Source organism: Anomaloglossus baeobatrachus, chromosome 2, assembly GCF_048569485.1.
Source record: "Anomaloglossus baeobatrachus isolate aAnoBae1 chromosome 2, aAnoBae1.hap1, whole genome shotgun sequence".
Lineage (NCBI taxonomy): Eukaryota > Metazoa > Chordata > Amphibia > Anura > Aromobatidae > Anomaloglossus > Anomaloglossus baeobatrachus.
Window position 1 is genome coordinate 502,105,033 of NC_134354.1, and position 19,921 is coordinate 502,124,953.

Genomic DNA, 19,921 nt, shown 5'->3' on the forward strand with positions numbered 1-19,921 from the left:
TAATAGAAATAAATACACAGACACATTAGAGACTCCATCTTTATTACCCCCTGTCAGCCCTCCACGATCCTGCTCTTCTGTCTTTCTCGTTCAACAAATGCAGCTCTGCTACATCACTGCTGCATGGGGGAAGACGCTGCTTCTCGTGCAGCATTCACTCCATGAAAGCTGCACGAGAAGCAGCGTGCAGCCTTCACTCCGTGAGTGATCAGTGCTGCTAGCGGTAACAGCGGTAACGCTGACAGACGCGTTACCATAGCAACGGTGCTCCCGGAGCCGCGGTTAGCGGTGACGTCACCGCTAACTGCGTTGCTATGGCAATGGTGATCTCCGTTAATGACCGGCTGTGTCAGCCGGTTCCTAACGGAACGGGGAGTCGACCGTGTGCTAGAGCATGTCGCCGGTACACGCCGATACACACATGTGCACCGTGTACCAGAGAGATGCACTCGCAGGTCCTACATGATGCGTCATAGTCATGTGACCAGTCTGTAGCCAATGAGATAATAGCCACGTGACTGGTCACATGGCTATTTTGACATCACAATAGGTCCTGCATCTCTGCTGGCAGTGCATGTCACCGGGAGGAGTCAGCGATCATCGGATGGAATAGCAGCAGGAGACAGAGTGCAGGAGGGATCGCGGGGACCGGTAAGTGTTATGGCAATGTTTATTAACTGTATGTGTACATTTTAATGCATTTTTATGTGTTTGTGATTGTTTCCCATTATAGCCTATTGGTTCGAGTTCGGTTCGTCGAACGTTCGACGAACCGAACTCGAACGGGAGCTCCGTTCGGCGAACCGACCTCGAGCCGAACCGCGACCGGTTCGCTCATCTCTAGTTGTGAGTATATTTAGCACATCAGGGTTGGCATATTTTGAAAGGGACATGAGGTCCACAGTATCATTTTCAGATGGCTTGATGTCCATAAGGAAGCTTAGCCTTCCGTTCAGACGTGAACTCAAATGGTCAAATGGAGTGTACTTGGTTGAGGCATACACTGTGTGATATGCAAACAAAACACCAGGGATGAAATGTTCCCAGTTATTTCCTTGTCCATTAACAAGCTTACTAAGAGATTCTTTGAATGCCCAATTGTCATTTCCAGCTAGCCATTTGTTTATGGGTGGTAGACAGATGAAATGATCTGTTTCAAAATGTTTAATCAGGTTGTTAATGATCGAGATCACAAACTCTCTTCCCTGGTCACTAATCAGAGTGTCTATTATGAGGTAGTGACCACCAATGTGGTAAATGGTCGCTATATGTCGCAGTGGAGAAGGTCGCTGCGATATTAAACTGAAGAGGTTGCTATGGGACTTGTAGTTCCACAAGGCTTGTTTCTGCATTTAAGGGTCAGGTTCCCTTTAATAATGCCTGTGTGCTGTGCAGGTCTGGATAATCACAGACCTCCACCTGTGGGGGTGTCCAGTCTGATTTAGGAGACTCAGTGTGTGTTCTGCAGGGTGTGAGAGCAGAGCAGGGGGCTCTGGATTTCAGTCTGGGTTTAGACTGGAAGTAGTGTGCAAGCCAGGCTGGTTAGTGCTGTGGCTACTGGACCAAAGCTCTCCTGGAGTGGAGAGACAGACAGGCGTCTGCAGAGTGTCTCTTGGTTCTTGGAAGGAACCACAGCAAGTGTTGTTCGCTGGCTGGCAGGAGCCAGTGTGTACAGGCGCCACACATCAAATAGAGACTGGATTGGACTGGAAGCCCACGGTATGTGATTGTGCTATGGTTTTGCCTTAAGCCAGGAGAGGCCTGTTATGTTTAATGTTTGCCGTTTATGACACGTTTTTAATAAACGGCTGGAAATTTTTATAAAGAGACTGTGTACATGTGTTGCTGAAGCTACCTCACACCGCTGCAAGCGAGTGGAACCCCCCAGGTTGCGGGGTGCAACCTTACACTATATAGCCAAGGCGACAAATAATGGTGTACAAAAAATTTGCTACTGACATGGCATTCTTGTCTGGAACAGCTGTTGCTTCAGTTCACTTGGAAAAATGATCAGTGGCAGCAACTATATACAGTACTTGTTAGAGTTTGATGCTTCCTGAAGAGGACTGATCATATCAATACCAACTAAGCTCCATAGTTTTTCAGGGACTGGTATACTGTTGAGTTCATTGATAATTTTGGGAGTTGTGACAAAACATTTTTGACAGGCTTTGACATGTTAGTGAATGTCGTTCTTCCTTCCCTTCCAGTAATAATGGTCAGAGATTTTGGCTTGTTTTTTCCCTGCCAAAATGGCTACCAGAAATTGGGTTGTCATGACAGGCCTTCAGGATATTTGGCACTCGTCTTTTAGCAAGAATCTCCTTTTCCCCATAGTAAATAATCCCTCTTTTTGTTGTGTTGCAGTGTAGAATCTCTATATACAGTATATGGTTTGTGTCTGTGTTTCTACATATACTATAGCACTACAGCAGCAAAAACACACCAATATTTTGCCCTGGATGGGTATAGACCCTGGGTATATTATGGCTTAGCTTAAATTATACCCCAGGGTATAAATTGGCCTAGGTCATGATACACTCAGTGTATAATCTTGCCTAGACCGAATTATACAACGGGGTATAGTTTGTCCTAGGCCATAATACACCTGGGGTATAATCTGGCCTGGGTCACTTTAACCGCGGGGTATATTCTGGCCTTGAGGAGTATAATTTGGCCTAGGCCAATTTATATTCCGGGGTAGAGTTTGGCCTAGGCCATAATATACCTGAGGTAAAGTCTAGCCTAGGCCACTTTAACCCTGGGTATAGTCTGGTCAGGGACTTAATCTGGCCTGTCACACCAGTATTGGAAGTTTCCCAATGCTTACACTTTACACTAATGCGCTTTGAGGGGGCAGTGACAGAGCTTCTGCTATGGGGCAATGGTTACTTCCCCACCCTAAAGGAACACCCGTCGGTGCAGTTCTGGATAGCTCATACAGTTCTCGAGTTGGGAAATTTTTATGTCTCAGGAACTGCTGTCTTTAAATCTTTTGGCCAGATACAAACCGATTATAACGTTCCACGCTCACAATTCTTTAGATATTTGCAGCTCGGTACAGCGATTCAATTTCATCTGCAGAGGACAGGGTCAGGGGAATTGATATCGTCATTCCCAATGATAGGCATACTTAAGTCACAGGGGTCCTGGGGTATGAATTTGGCTATCTATACACACCTGATATCGGTTGGCATGGAATCGGTGCTGTTGCCAACACAGGACAAATGGAGGCTCCTGATTCACACTCTACAGGGAGAGGAGTGGGTGGAGGTCCTGGAGTCCTATTTTATACATCAGGCATACTTAACTCCCACTCGCTTATTTACTATGGGCCAGCGCCGAACATCGGAATGCCCATGATGCCATGGTCCAGAAGCAAACTTTCTGTACATGATGTGGAATTGCCCGATCATATCCATGTATTGGCAGGAAGTGACTTCCCTGTTGTCCTCAATAGTGTTGATGCCTGTTCCGTGCAACCCTCTTTTGTGCCTATTTGGAGTAATGGAGGAGGGGGTAGGAGATCACTACGTAAGAAAACTTCTGAGAGAGACATTGTTTATGGCCAGGAAATTAATTGCCTTGAGGTGGATGAGGGGTTCAAATCCAACTGTGCAAGCCTGGATTAAACTGGTTAACTCGATAATTCCATATGAACGGGTGGTATACTCTAACAGAGGACGTCTGGAAAAATTCTGAAAAATTTGGGATCTGTGGAACTCCTCCCCTGGCACACTCGAAGAAGCCTCAGGTTGATTTCTCTTACAATAATAGATTCATACTCAGTATTGGATGATGAAGCACATTCCAGTGGCATAGTTAGACTGTATAGAATAGTTAATGTTACTAACTTTTGTTTTTTTAGGTTTAGAGACTAAAGATTACTTTGAATAAAACTGACTACATGCTACATATCAGTATGTACTGGTGGGATCAGTATTGTAGCATGTAGTTGAGAAAGTTGACAAAGGTGCAGATAGTGCTATGGAAATCTTATTATCTTCTCCGTTAATGTTACTGTTTGTCCATGTTATTGACAGATATTTCTGAAAAGTACTTGTGTAATGCTATATGTGATTTATTCTGTACCACATGTTTTTAGGATTAATAAAACGAAGTTAAACGTGTTCCTACGATAAAACTTACAGACCTCTCCATTTTTTGTAGGTGAGGAATCTTGCAAAATCGGCAATGTATCAAATGCTTATCGTATCTAAATTTACCCTCTGCATATAGTCACAAAAATGAAGACACCAATCACATTTTTGTAAATATTTTATTATATATTTTCATGGGAGAATACTGAAGATATGAAACTTTTATACAATTTAAAGTAGTCAGTGTACAGCTTGTATAATAGTGTAAATTTGGTGTGTCCTCTAAATAACTCAACACACAGCCATAAATGTTTATACCGATAAACTTTCCATTTTCCCTCCTCGGTGTCATTTAACTCATACGTGTTACAAGATTTCAGGAGTGATTGGGAAGCAGGTGTGGTATATTTGGTGTTATTGCTTACATACTCTCATACTGGTCACTGGAAGTTCAACATGCCCCCTCATGACAAAAAAAATTCTGAGGATTTGGAAAAAAAGCGTTGTTCTACATAAAGATGGCCTAAGCTATAAGAAGATTGCCAGCACCCTGAAACTGAGCTGCAGCATGGATATAACTCAGATTATTAGGGAGTGGCTCATAATTTGCACTCTATATCTTGACTTTAATCTTAAAAAAGTCTGAGACCAAGGCACATCAGTGGAGACCAGGAGTGGGATTAAGCCGGTCCTGTCCTGTTTGGGCGAATCGGTTGTTAAAATAGCAGCCGGTTGCCCAAACCAGCAAGAAACGGCTCCGGCGATCTGGTTCTCTGTATTCACTTGTGTTAGTGTCTTTAAGACACTAACACAAATGAATCCCCGTACCTCAGTACGCGCCGCACTTCAAGGTTCAGTGGAGACTGTCTGCTCCCTGGCATGCAGCGATGCACTGATACTGCAGAGGTCATGGCAGTGTGGTGAGGTTGCTCATCCTGCTGTCGCCTGCCTGCAGCAGTGTGCCTGGTCTGCAGAGTGCCATGGAGGAGGACTGAAGACAGAGGAGAGGCCGCCAGTGCTTGGAGCATGTAAGCGCTCATTAAGCTGAAGATGCAGGGAGACAATAATCCGCAGGGTAGAGGAGCCACATAAGATGGGAACTATATGGGAAAATGAGCCATATGGGACAAGATCTAGAGGGGAGAGGAGCCGCATAAGATGGGAACTATATGGGAAAAGGAGCCATATGGGACGAGATCTGCAGGGGAGAGGAGCCACATAAGATGGGAACTATATGGGAAAAGGAGCCACCTGGGACGAGATCTGCAGGGGAGAGGAGGCCGCATAAGATGGGAACTATACCGAAAAGGAGCACATAAGATGGGATCTGCAGGGGAAAAAAATCCATGATGGGATCTGCAGGGGAAAGAGGCCATAATGGGATGGGATCTGCAGGGGAAAGAGGCCATAATGGCATGGGATCTGTAGGGGAAGGTGGCCATAATGGGATGGGATCTGCATGGGAAAGAGGCCATAATGGGATGGGATCTGCAAGGGAAAGAGACCACATGGGAGGAGATCTGCAAGGGAAAGGGCCACATGGGATGGGATCTGTTGGGGGAAAGGAGCCACATGGGATGAGATCTGTATGGGGAAGGTCGTCCGTTCCAATTTTAGCAGGGCTCCTTTAGCAATAATTTTTAAAAATGTTATAAAAACCATTTAATACAATATGACTGACAGTGACTGGAACAACTGGTACTGGACAGAAGAGGGAAGGTATAGGAGGGTAAGAAGGGGAAAGAGATTTTACTTTAAATTACCTATATTTTTTTGATTGAGGAAAGTGTGTGAAAATGAGTGTGGCTAACGAAATGGGTGTGGTTACTTAATGGGTGTGGTTACAGAGTGAATGTGGTTTTCAAATGGGCGGGTTTTACATAGAACCTGTTGTTAAAAATTTGAATCCCACCCCTGGTGGAAACCAACTATAAATAAGGAAGCTTCAATTACTTTAGCCTAAAAGAGTCTTTACCGCAGAAGACAAGCACAATTAGAGCTCAACCTTTGAAGAGATAGACAACTTAATTAGTTGCTACACTAATAACTAATCACAGTTGATTAATCATCAGATATTTGACATGTGTGGGGTTTTATGTAGACGTGCACATGTTCTGTTTAAGGCCGGTTTCACACATCCGGCTTTTTGCCGTTTTGCCGGATGCGGCGCTCTCCCGTACAGTTAATACAGTACAATGACAGCGCTGTAACTTCCGGGTCACATGCACCGGTCACATGACAGCATGTGACCGGCGCTTGTTGCGCTGTTATTGTACTGTATTAACTGTACGGGAGAGCGCCGCATCCGGCAAAATGGCAAAAAGCTGGATGTGTGAAACCGGCCTAAATAAATGGCATGTTCATGAAATTGTTTGTTTCCATAGTCTATCTGTGTGACTTGAAGGAAAGTAGTTTAGCTGCTGCTTTTAGTCCTTCTGTCACAAAAGCAGATGAAGGTACAATGAGTTCTGATAAAACAGGAAAACTGAGGCTAACAGAGAATGACAAATATTATTTTTGAACATCAATTGACATCAATATTGAAATGTAACAATTGCATCATTGACATATGCAACTTGCGTTGTCATCACAATGTTGGTTTCTTAGTTCATTTTAATGAAAATGTACCTGCTTATAAATCAGAACAAAGCAATTTTAATTCAATGCAATTTAAAGCGAAGATTTATTTTTCTTTTTTATTTGTTTGTTTGTTGTGAAGGATTCAAAAAGCACTTTGTGTTTTGAATTTCAATTTAGAAATGTGGAATTATTCAGGGGCACTTTGCCCTTAGACCAGAACTGACATTGTGCTTCAGAGCAAGTGTTTTTCAATGATAGGACTGATGAAAGTTGGGACAATGGCAGTATGATTGCATAATGCTTAAGGCATTCACAAGGAACATTTGTTCTCAAAATAGCTAGCATTAAAAGGAGACAACAAGATGCACGCTGAATAAAATACTAATTTTCATGGTCCTTTTATGGACAAGGGATTACATTAGTATGTTGCTTTTCAACAAATGTCTTGTTTTTGAAATTTGAATATGTCTGGAAATGTTGCCATTAAATTACTCTTTCATAAAATTAAATGTATTTTAAAAGCTGATAAACTTTTTTCACTGATGTCTACATTTTGTTATCACGTAGACAGTACTTTGACAATATTTTAAAACTCAATTTAAATTGAATTGTATTAATATCCAGGAAAAATATTTTTATTTTATTAAAAAAACACTTGGAGTCTATGTTCTTTGCCCATTAATCAGCAATTTATTTCCCTTCTTCCAAGCTATCCTTTAATTTAAATTAAATTGTGAATTTATAGCACGTGAACAAATCTAAAAGTAAAATTTTCTAATGATATTAGTTTGGTAATACCCATTTTTATCCATTTATTTTTAGCATTTTTTACTTTTAGAATTAACATGACAGAGCTAATAGTTACATTGTAAATCTGAGTATTAACTCAAATGTCATAACACTGAAAGCAGTATCTTGTATTGATTTTACTAGTTCCCTTAGGGGACTTGAAGTGTGCACTAGAGTTGAGCAATCTTGATTGGTAAAATTGAAAAATTCCAAAATCATACGATACTTTGTGGGATCGGTTTGGGATCTGAAATCCGGATTTTTGCCCCTAAAGTTGGCGTTATTCGATTTAAATCAGTACATGTTCGGGACTTTTCTAAAACAATATCACTTTTGCTACTGTAGTGGTGCTATATGATGAGCAGGGGGACGTGTTTGATGAGGGGGGGGTTGGCAGAGTACAGAAGAGACGTGGATTTTTATTTATTTATTTATTTATTTTCTTAACTTTATGTGTGGATGCTCCCTGCAACCAATCAAGGTGCAGAAAACATCCACAATGTTCAGACACAAGTGCTTGTATCATTGGTTGCGTAAATCACTTGTCCCTCTGTATATAAAATGCAGACAAGTGGCATCAGCAGCATTTTGTGATTGCTACAGCTTAGGGAAGGTGCTGCTTCTTCTAGACAGTTAGCTTAGCTATTGAGTTTAAACACAGGTAGTTGAGATATACAAGAGAGCAATAGTATAGAATAGGGAAGTGCAGTGGATTTCATCATCTAATGATAGGCTAGCTGATGTGTCGTCCAGCTCACAATTGCTACTATTTATCTAAATAGGGCAACATCTGTGTCAAGCTACAACGTGCTATTTCTGCCTTTAAATAGTGCAAAATCTGTAGTCCACATGAAAAGTGCTATTTCTGCATGTACAGTAATAGTGCAAAATCTGTATTCCAGCTCAAACTTGTTATTTCTGCATCTAAAGGACCCCTTCCACTATTGACAACACACAAAAAGGAGACCCAGTTTTGACCTGCACATGCCCAGCTGTGACTTGCGCATACCCAGCTGTCTAGGTCCCCCCTCCAGCCATGAATCTAATCCATCTTCTGTGATACAACTGACACACCCACTGGGTCTTTGGTTACTCATCACCGGGCAGGTGTCGGTTAGGGATGTCACAGTGGCCTGGCCCAGCTTCGTGATCCTGCGGTGTCAACCAAAAGAGGGGTCTGGGGAAGATGGTAGGAGTAGTAGTTATTTGAGACACCACCTGTGGTGTGTGGCTACAAGGGGAGCCGCCGCTGCAGGATGTCTTCTCTCTGGGGTGGATGATAACGCAGCTCAGATGGTGTGGCTCTCCGCAGGCAGAGCTCAAGCCCCAGGCAGAATGTTGGGAGTAGTGGTCCACTCTATTAATGGAGCGCGGGGCGAGAGAAGGATTAGACGACACAGAGGTTGCAGTTTAAGTTGATTACTCACTGAGTTGCTCCAGCCTTTAGACTGCTGGACTCCGCTGTGATGGGCCCCAGCCGATCCCAGGTAGTTCAGAGGTCAGAACCGGTTCTTCTTTCAGTGAGTCCTTCCTCCCTGTGCTGTGTTGTCAGGATCTGTGTGTGGGCCAGAAGACTTGAAATCCTCTGCCCAGCAGATTCTGCTGGCGGGATTTGCAGTGCCCACCAGCCTAGGGCTCCGCACCCTGAGGTGTGCAACGGTCCTGAGGGAGCTATTAGCTCTCCCCTCAGCAACCGTGTTCTCCTATGTCTCACTTGATTCCCCGTGGTTTCTCAACTGACTGAGTGTGTGTGTGTCGCAATGCTCCCTCGAACAGTCGCTCCAACCCCCGGGTTCCGGGCTAGTGGATGGGAGGCCCCAGAAGATACGGTGACCACCCTAAATGACCCTACCCTAACCCAGTCCCAGTGAGTAGGCAACTAGCTATGTGCGTTGGTGGATTGTGATGGTTTACCGGCAATGACCTCTTCCTTACCCGGGATGAATACTGCACCTCTGGTGAGGTGTAGTAGCCTATGGCGACTGAAGCCTCTGGGGCGCCACACAACTCTCTCACATTGCATTACTGCTTGCATAGGGGTCATATTACACCACTACTCACATAGATATAGATGGAACGGAGTCATACATTACACCAAATTGAGGTGTATGGTGCAGGGCCACATATCTAACCCCATTTTGTGTGGTACACTACACTGATCCATGTGTCTAACCCTAGCATGTGATAGTCTGCATATGTGATCACAAAATGTGACACAACTAGCAGCACCAACAATTAGTTTGTTCTAGACCCTCATTGTCATTTTCTCTGTTGGCCTGCTCAGCCTAAAAAAATCTATGAAAAACCCATCAATATATTTATGTAATGAAGCCAAATATTTTAAAATTATGTTTCTTTTTGTCTTGCAGGGTACACTGCCAATTTGTCGGGCTTTAGGCAACTGTTGGACCCACTAAAGGTGCTGTCTGCCTTTTTTTGCATCCTGTTGGATTCAATGGTTTGGCTAGGATTGTCGTTCGAATCAGCGTTCTGATCCGAGAACTGCTGACGGGTTCAGCTATCCCAAACCGATCTGATCCTTGGCAGGGTCGCTCATCTCTAGTCTGCACTGTTTGATCGCATCTGCTGTTCAGAGAGATGCTTTTGCCTCTCTCTGAACAGCAGAAATGCTGTTCTCCTGTGAATACTCTGCTGACATGCACAGTGACAATCTCTGGTGATAATCCCTGCTGATAAAACAGTGATTTCATAAAATCTATAGCAAGGAGTATTGCGTTACTTAGGGTCTTAGTTTCTACATTGTACTGTTCTCAGATTAGGTTTAAAAAAACATTGTGACAAATTGTCTTTAATTACTAATCACAGCTTTAATATTTCATAACTATACTTTCTACTAATGTTAAGACAGACCAATACTACATTTTAGTGTGTTGTGCCAATTCTCAGAAAATGTAATAAAACTTTCTTTTCTCATTTCATTTTGGACCTACAATTCAACAGCATAGTCAGATGTTTTACACTATATATTTAAACTTATTTTGTAGTAATGTTTTTGTCATAGCTTTAAGAAAATAGACATGTGACTATAGTTGTCACGGTGATTATGGAAAAAGCTGGGGACAGGGGCTCCTAGACTGCTCCTCAGGCCAGGTGGGCCCTTGCTATCCCTGATCTCAGAGTTACCTCTGAAGGTGAGGATGTCTGAGTCACCTTCTTAGCCCTGTTCTGACCAACCCTGATTTTATACTCCATCTTCCTACCCCGGGAAGGACCAAGACAGGAGGAAAATAATAGCAGAGAGGAAACAACAAGATGATGGGAGAACTCCACAACAACTCCAAGTATCATGCAATACAATCACGAGCAAGACTAGGACAAAACAGCACACAGACCAACACAGCAATAAAGTTTTGTCAGCGTGGGTTGACAGATTTCACTATCTTAAAATGGCAGGGGGGAAATGTGTTAGGTTTCCAACAACATGTGATCCCAAAGGTAACCAGCAGGCTAGCAGAGATTAACTCTTACTAGCCTGAACACGAAGGATCACACCACTGGTTAATGCCCAAGCCTGTCTGTGTAACTCAGACACAGCAAAGAAACCATAGGATGGAGTGTCAGAAGTGGAGTGTGAACAGCATCTGGTACTGCCATGATAATCGGCGAGTTTTGAGCAAAACGTCATATATGACATAGGGATTTCAATCCCTTTATTTCTCTGTTTCTATTAATGTGTTTCATAAAAATTTAGATGGTCAATTTATTCATCTTACGTTTAGTTAATATACACTAATAACAAAAAGGGATATTTGTCTTTTGGGTGAAATTTCAGAATGATCCTAAAATGCACTCTAACCTTTTGAGGCGAACTTAATGTTATCTTCTCTACACTTTTAAATGCACATATGTTACTATTTCTGTGTTCCTGCTAGCGATTTAAATTTCACAAAGTTTCCACAAGTAGACACAAGTAGACATTTCGGCATAGGTGGAGGAGGAGGCAGATGACAACGTTACATTGCATTTCTACCTTAAATGTTGATCATTAAGAGGTGCATGAGTCAGAGGTGTAAGCATTGTGCTTTGAGAGCACTGACAAATTCAGGCAACACCCAACCACAACACACAACCCAGCTTGGAGTCTACACATTTCAAAAAAATTTGGGGCAGACACCGGTACAGTAGCATCAATTGTCCCAGAGTACAAATAGTATAATGGTGCATCCTGCATGCATAGGACAGAACTTGGGACAAGGCCTGGCACAGCATTTCTACATTAAACATAAATCAGTAAGAGGAGGATGAGTGAAAGCTGTATGCCTGGTGCTCTGAGACTCTACTGCTACAGGCAACACATAACAAGGACAGCCAAGTTGCAGTCTCCACATTTTGAAAAATTAGGGGTAGAAATCAGGAAAAGTGGAATCAATTGCCCCAGAGTACAAATAGTATAATGGTACATAATGGGTGCATGGGACAAGGCCTGTAACAAGGCCTCGCAGAGCATTTCTATCTTTAATATTGATCAGAAAAATGTGTATGAGTACTAGGTGTAGACCTGGTGCTCTGAAACACCTGCCACTACAAAGAACGTACAACAAAGAGACCCCCCTTAGGAGTCTTCATCTACTAGGAGATCAAGATGGCCATCATCCCTGCTGGATGTGAGTAAGAGAGCTCTGTATAAGGCTGAGGAATACAATCCCATTTCACCCTGAGCCATGTCTTAAGCATCCCTGGATCTGCCTCATCAACACTGAGACCCCACCAGACCAGCCTTGCCATTGCAGAGGGCATGGGAATAACAGGAGACCGGTGAGGGAGAATTCAGGCCAGTGTCCCGCAAAGCTCCATGCACGGTTAACCAGAAGAAAAAGAAACACCAGAACCTTCCCTGAAGGGGCTGGCAAGACACGGGTGATTAACCACCAGCACTGGTGAGCCACCATGGATGCTGACAGCCTCATCTCTTTACCCCTCTGGGCCTAAAAATTACTGCAGCAGCCCAATCTTCCAAGACGTGGAGACCTGCCCCCATCTTGTAGGACAAGGATACCAATGAAAAAACCAGAGTATATAGCGAAAAAAATTTTTTTAAAAACAGAATTATTTTATTGAAAATATTTTTTAAAAACCATTTATAATAGGAATATAAGAGAAAGGGGGGATTAATGCCACAAAACAATCCCTCCAAGAACCACATAAACTCACATATGTGTATATCACAGTAAACCACAAATATTCACCAAAAATTGTAATTTCTCAATATATATATAGTATGCTAAAAGCAAGAGAAAAAAAAAAAAAAAAAAACCCCTAGGAGAAAGTTTTTTGCACATCCACAATGGAAAATATTTTTGTGCAATTCCAAGGAAGGGAATATAAAGACTAAACAGTGGTTGTAAACCTCAAGTGATAGATGGTGATTGCACTTTCCCATAGAAAATATATATATCAACAAGCAGATAAGGAGATGAAAATTGCCAATATGGCTTTTTCAGACAAAAGCATTTGTATTAAGATGAAATTCATAGATTCACTTGCCCATATAGGAAAAGATAAGAATGCCTTAAAAGGAGGTATACACAAGAGGGCAGTGAAATCTCAATTCAATTCAACAATGTATATTGCTAATGTCTTAGAAGAAATATATAAATGCTTGTTTAAGAATAAGGGGAAAAATGCCAGTCACAAAAATAGGAGGAAAACAATATACCGGATACACATGCACATGCAGTCAAAGATCCTTCCGTCCACTCTCCGTTGGTATTTGGCAGTCTGGTAACAATACCCTCTTTGACTGCATGTGTATCCGGTATATTGTTTTCCTCCTATTTTTGTGACTGGCATTTTTCCCCTTATTCTTAAACAAGCATTTATATATTTCTTCTAAGACATTAGCAATATACATTGTTGAATTGAATTGAGATTTCACTGCCCTCTTGTGTATACCTCCTTTTAAGGCATTCTTATCTTTTCCTATATGGGCAAGTGAATCTATGAATTTCATCTTAATACAAATGCTTTTGTCTGAAAAAGCCATATTGGCAATTTTCATCTCCTTATCTGCTTGTTGATATATATATTTTCTATGGGAAAGTGCAATCACCATCTATCACTTGAGGTTTACAACCACTGTTTAGTCTTTATATTCCCTTCCTTGGAATTGCACAAAAATATTTTCCATTGTGGATGTGCAAAAAACTTTCTCCTAGGGGTTTTTTTTTTTCTCTTGCTTTTAGCATACTATATATATATTGAGAAATTACAATTTTTGGTGAATATTTGTGGTTTACTGTGATATACACATATGTGAGTTTATGTGGTTCTTGGAGGGATTGTTTTGTGGCATTAATCCCCCCTTTCTCTTATATTCCTATTATAAATGGTTTTTAAAAAATATTTTCAATAAAATAATTCTGTTTTTAAAAATTTTTTTTTCGCTATATACTCTGGTTTTTTCATTGGTATCTTTCAACTCTAGAGTTAGCATTGCTGTGATTGGGCCAATAATTCGGTATTCTTGTAGGACAAGGAGTCCAGAAGCAGGAGCGCCCTGCTTGCCCTACCCTGGGTTGCACCAAGACAGAGATCCGTATCCATGGAGGGAGATGTCTCCTACCTGCTCTGCTACCCCACGAGTGGCTGATGCAGTGAAGACCTCTGGTCTTCACATGTGATCAGGGGTTCTGGGCGGCTGCGCTGTCAACTTAGAAATCATGGGCCGTGACCTCCTTGCACATCCTGCCGTATACTACCGGGGGAGCTCATCCCCTGCAGAGGGAGAAAATTACTCAGCCCTAAAGATGGTCACACAAGAGGAGCCCTTATCTGCAGGACTCAGAGGACCGCAACCATATATAGATGCCCAGGGAGACACAGCTGCTTCCCTGCTCAATGTGGTGCATAATGCACTCCACCTCCTGCCAACCAGTGGGCCAAATACAATTCAAGGGCACCCACAATAGCACAAATGTGCTGGGATCCCTGGAGATGGGCTATGCACAGGGTATTTTACATCCATACACTCCCCCAGCTGGCACCTGCAAGGCATCTTGTGCAGGTATCAAGTGAATGAATAATTAAGATATCCAGGGATTCCCCCACACACACACTGGGGCAGAGACCCTGCTACATTTCTATTTTATTAAAACATATTGGGAAGTAATCCTAAGGCAAACTTAAGCAGCACTCTGACTCCCCCTTGCGATGAATATACCAACACGCAACCCAGCCTCACCCACCAGCTCACAACATAAGAAGATGCTAACCACAGAATTTTTCCGCTTGAACTCCATTTGGCAATCCCCAACTGGCTGGGTGGGCTTGCTGTTTAGACCTCTTTAATTTAAATAAACCTCACCACCAAACAGCAATGAAATAAGGCCAATCTTCTAGAAGAAGGGAATGTGAGAGGTGTCTAATTCTGTCAAATATGCAACCTATGGAATACACCACGATGGTTAAAATAGGAAATAAAGCCATAAAAGCGGTCTCAAGGCCATGTGTCTCAAATACTCAAACAGACGTGGATAAATTCCTCAAAAAAAAGCTTGCTCATATCAGCTCCTTCAGCTCCTTCTCTCTCTCGGAACCCCAATATAGGAGTGAATGAGATTCAGATGGAGAAAGTTACCAAGATGACAAAGGTCCCCAGAAAGATAATCCTGTCTCCAGATCCTTCATGAAATGCATTTTAGCAAAAACAATGGAGCCCGTAATGACAGCTCTTAGTGACATAAAGCAAGACATAGCTCAAATAGGCCACATAGTGGAAGTTCTAGAATTCACACAATCCTCTATTTTCCAACAGTATAAGGCTATGTGCACACGGTGCGTTTTTCTCGGCGTTTTTGCGCGTTTTTCGGGTGCGTTTTTGGCCTCAAAACTGCATGACTTTGCTTCCCCAGCAAAGTCTATGAGTTTTCATTTTTGCTGTCCCCACACAGCGTTTTTTTTCAGCTGCGTTTTTGTGGTGACCACAAAAACGCAGCATGTCAATTATTCCCGCGTTTTTCACTGCGCTTTTCATCCATTGAGTTCAATGGGATGTTGAAAGACGCAATGAGAAACGCAAATAGCTGCGTTTTGGTGCGTTTCTAAGACCAAAAACGCAGCTATAAGCGCAGGAGGTGGGTAGTAAAGTGACGTGTACAGGAAGAGGATTCCTTCTGTCAGTATAGACAGAAGCATGAATCCTCCCGGTACCGTCACCGCCGCGTCCATCTCCCGTCCTGTGCATGTATGCTGCCGTGCGGCGCCATGTACAGGCAGGAGGTGGAAGCGGCTGCGAAAACAAAAGTTAACAGTAGAATAAAAAAAAAAAAAGTTATACTCACCTGTCTGCAGCCTCGCGGTGCCATGCCCGCTCCCAGCTCCTGTCACGGTATCGCCGCTCCCGCTCCGACTGTGTGCAGTCTCCCCGGGGCAGGACCTTGCTTGCAGGACCTGGCGATGGATCACCTGATGCAGTCACCTGACGCATCAGCTGATCGAGTCTCGGGCTGACGCGGGCGCCCGGCCGGTATCAGCGGATGCGTCAGGAGACTTCATCCCTGATTACCGGCAGCTGCTGCAGCGATCGGACAGGATCAGACTCCCGCCCCATCGCTCCGGGAGCTGCCGGTAATCAGCACATAAGTGAGTATTATTTTTTTTTTTTTTTTCTACTGATGCATCAGCTGATTGTATAACCGGCTTTTATACAATCAGCTGATGTGTGATGGGATTCACATCCTTTAACCTGACACATCATCTGATCGCTTTGCCTTCCAGCAAACCGATCAGATGATATTGGATCCTGATTGGACGGCGCGGGACCCTGACCCAGGATTACTGCGGAGGGGGGTTTATTTCAATAAAGATGGAGTCACTAATTGTGTTGTGTTTTATTTCTAATAAAAATATTTTTCTGTGTTGTGTTTTTTTTTATCTTTACTAGAAATTCATGGTGGCCATGTCTAATATTGGCGTGACACCATGAATTTCGGGCTTAGGGCTAGCTGATAATATACAGCTAGCCCTAACTCCATTATTACCTGGCTAGCCACCCGGCATCAGGGCAGCCGGAAGAGTTGGATACAGCGCCAGAAGATGGCGCTTCTATGAAAGCGCCATTTTCTGGGGTGGCTGCGGGACTGCAATTCACAGCGGGGGTGCCCAGAAAGCATGGGCACCCTGCACTGTGGATTCCAATCCCCAGCCGCCTAGTTGTACCCGGCTGGACTCAAAAATGGGGCGAAGCTCACGTCATTTTTTTTTTAAATTATTTCATGAAATTCATGAAATAATTTAAAAAAAAAAGGGCTTCCCTATATTTTTGGTTCCCAGCCGGGTACAAATAGGCAGCTGGGGGTTGGGGGCAGCCCGTACCTGCCTGCTGTACCTGGCTAGCATACAAAAATATGGCGAAGCCCACGTCATTTTTTTTTTTGGGGGGGCAAAGAAATCCTGCATACAGTCCTGGAAGGAGGATGCTGAGCCTTGTAGTTCGACAGCTGCTGTCTGCTCTTCTGCATACACTATTGGATGGAGGATGCTGAGCCTTGTAGTTCGACAGCTGCTGTCTGCTGTCCTGTATACACTATTGGATCGAGGATGCTGAGCCTTGTAGTTCTGCAGCTGTCTGCTCTTCTGCATACACTAGTGGAGAATGAAGAACACATTGAAGAAGGAAATGACATCAGACCTTTTTTTTTTTTGTTCACTGATAAAAAACGCATAAGGACGCAGTGAGCAAAAACGCAGCAAAACGCAGCAAAAAACGCGCGTTTTTTGCCGCGTTTTTTCGACGCAGGTGCGTTTTTGTGCGTTTTTAGCGGCCAAAAACGCACAAAAACGCAGCGTCAAAAAAACGCAGCGTGTGCACATAGCCTAACACCTCTTTGACCTGTCTGCAATCCCAAGAACAGCATATCAACCAAATCTACAATATGCTGGAGGGCCACAGAAAACAGAGATAAGCAAATTAATCACAGTATAAAATATCTCCCAGAGTCGAATGCAGGAGAAGCCATCAACACTGCCCTTCTAGAAATCTTCACAAACCTTCTACAATCTGAGGATCCACGCACCATTAAATTAGTAATTCCACACAGATCACTGAGATCGAGACCCAGACAGAATGAGCTGCCACGTGATATAATATGCTGCTTTCTGGATTTCCATATGAAAGACCTGATCTGCTCATCTGCTGTGGCATTAAACCTCAAATAATGTAGCCTGCATTCTCTCCAGGCCGGAATTTCATAGTAAACCTATGGGATCAGCTGAGTCGCCATGTAGAAGCTTAAAACTCTATACCACAGAACATCAATGACCTGAGGGGCACCTTTCAAGGAGAGTGAGGTGTCATGCTTCAGCAGACAGTAACTCGACATTTGAACAGCATGACACATTGTTCACAAGTTGTAATTGATGCTCAAGTCCACATGCCATTGACATTTCCTTTAGTTATTTACACCACTGATGTTAGCTTTTGTTTCACTAAATTGAGATGAGGACATTCCCATCGCATGCTTCTAGTTAAGTGTACTACTTTCATGATAAAATATCATTGTAGCTTGAGATGTTTTATGTCTTACATAACTTTCACCCAAAAACCACATATCTCTACCTTTTTTGTGAGTAGTGTATTAGAAATATTTAATAAATTTAAACAAAGTGGTTACATTTATTCTAAATAGTATCAATACACATAATGAGAATCCAGAATTAATAAAACCTAAAAAAAAGTACTTTTACACATAATGAGAATCCAGTACTTTAATCTTAAAAACTCCTGATGCGCAAAGTAAAATACATAAAAATTAATTTCAACAGTAAAGCTTTCACGAGCCTTACCAGTTTTTGACCAGTGAGGCCTTCAAGAAGATCCAAAAGTCTTCTTCCATCTTGAAGTTCACTGAAGAGATCTTCAATTGGATGTTTCTCAAACTGTGAAGTAAAGCAATAAAAACATTTCAAATTAATTTATATTATTTTATCATGTATAAGAATATTTCACTAATATTGCTATACCTGTTTAGGATCTCCCACATTTAGCAAGGTACAGCATTCTGCTTGACTAGATAATACATGCATTTCTATTATTTTTTGTCCAGTTAAAATCAATTTCTAGACAAATTAATTTAATTAAGAACTTTTTGATGCCAATTTATCAAAAGTTTGCAACAGGATGCAGGTGTAAAGGAGTTTGAAATGTTGCAAAAGTTGGAGGGCATGGCAACAAAAAGCCGCGCAAATTCATCATAATTCATGCCACACTGGTGTCATGAATTATGGCAAAAATATAATTTAGCCAATGACATATGCCTTAATGAATTTAGCATGTTGAACTTCAACAGATCCCTAGACTAAAACAGGTGGTATACAAAACAACATTCTTGATACATTTGAATTTTTCTCTTACTTTAAGCATCTGTGAGTAAAACTGTCATAGGATATATGTAAAAGTTAAAAATCTAAATATATTTTGTTAATAAATAAAGGCTCCATACAAGTCTCAGACACCATAAGACAATAATCCAGCACCAGGGAAAAAAGGCTTCATCATGAATTAAAATTTTACTTTTATTGGATCCCATATTAAAATCCATAAACAGACATATTAAAAATCTAGGAAACCTGACATGTTTCGGATCTAACATATGTGATCCTTACTCATAGGTAACCTGGACTAGTGTGAGAGACATAATATAACTTTCATTTGAAGGAAGGAAAACTCCACAACTAGAACCACCGAAAACCAATCAATAAATCAATCAATCAGATCAGGATAATCAGGGAGGGATAATGTTTGATTCCCATTAGTTCTCAAGTTCATTCATAATAAACTGTTCTAATATAAACTATGATTAAATATCACAAAGACACATAGTGTGATCATAGTTCAAATATTATCTATACCAATAACACAGTCATAAATCTGCAGATCACTTCATGTATCCCTTTTTTTATATTCCATCTTAGTCTCAAAACAGATAATTTAAATCACTGCGGGCATTTAGACCATGTGGGGCTCTGGCTTGTAGTTGTAATATCCAATATGCTTCTCTTGATCTCACTGTTTTCAGCCAGTCGCAACCCCTAGTCGGTTTGCTAACATATTCAATACCTATAACCTGTAAAGTATCTGTATTTCCCTCATGAATATCTTTAAAATGTTTTGATAACATAGACAGTGATTTAGTATTAGATGTTGCTATAGCTCCGGATATATATTCTCCAATTCTCCGTTTAAAAGTTCTAATTGTGCATCCAACATAATATTTACTGCAAGATGCAAGATTTACTGTTGGATGCACAATTAAAACTTTGAAATGGAGAATTATATTCCATCTTTGAGACTAAGATGGAACATAAAAAAAAAAGGGATACATGAAGGGATCTGCAGATTTATGACTGTGTTATAGGTATAGATAATATTTGAACTATGATCGTACTATGTGTCTTTGTGATATTTAATCAGAGTCTATATTAGAACAGTTTAT

General features: G+C 41.9%; 1 protein-coding gene across 8 annotated transcripts in view; it reads right to left on the minus strand.

Moving 5' to 3' along the window:
- The window catches only part of DMD (dystrophin), a 4,177,531-nt gene that overhangs the window by 3,331,470 nt on the left and 826,140 nt on the right, over positions 1–19,921 (minus strand). For all 8 annotated transcript variants that reach the window (XM_075336500.1, XM_075336497.1, XM_075336505.1 and 5 more), the window contains exon 3: positions 18,273–18,365. In XM_075336500.1, coding sequence (XP_075192615.1) covers positions 18,273–18,365 — 93 coding nt within the window. The remainder of the gene's footprint in view (positions 1–18,272; positions 18,366–19,921) is intronic.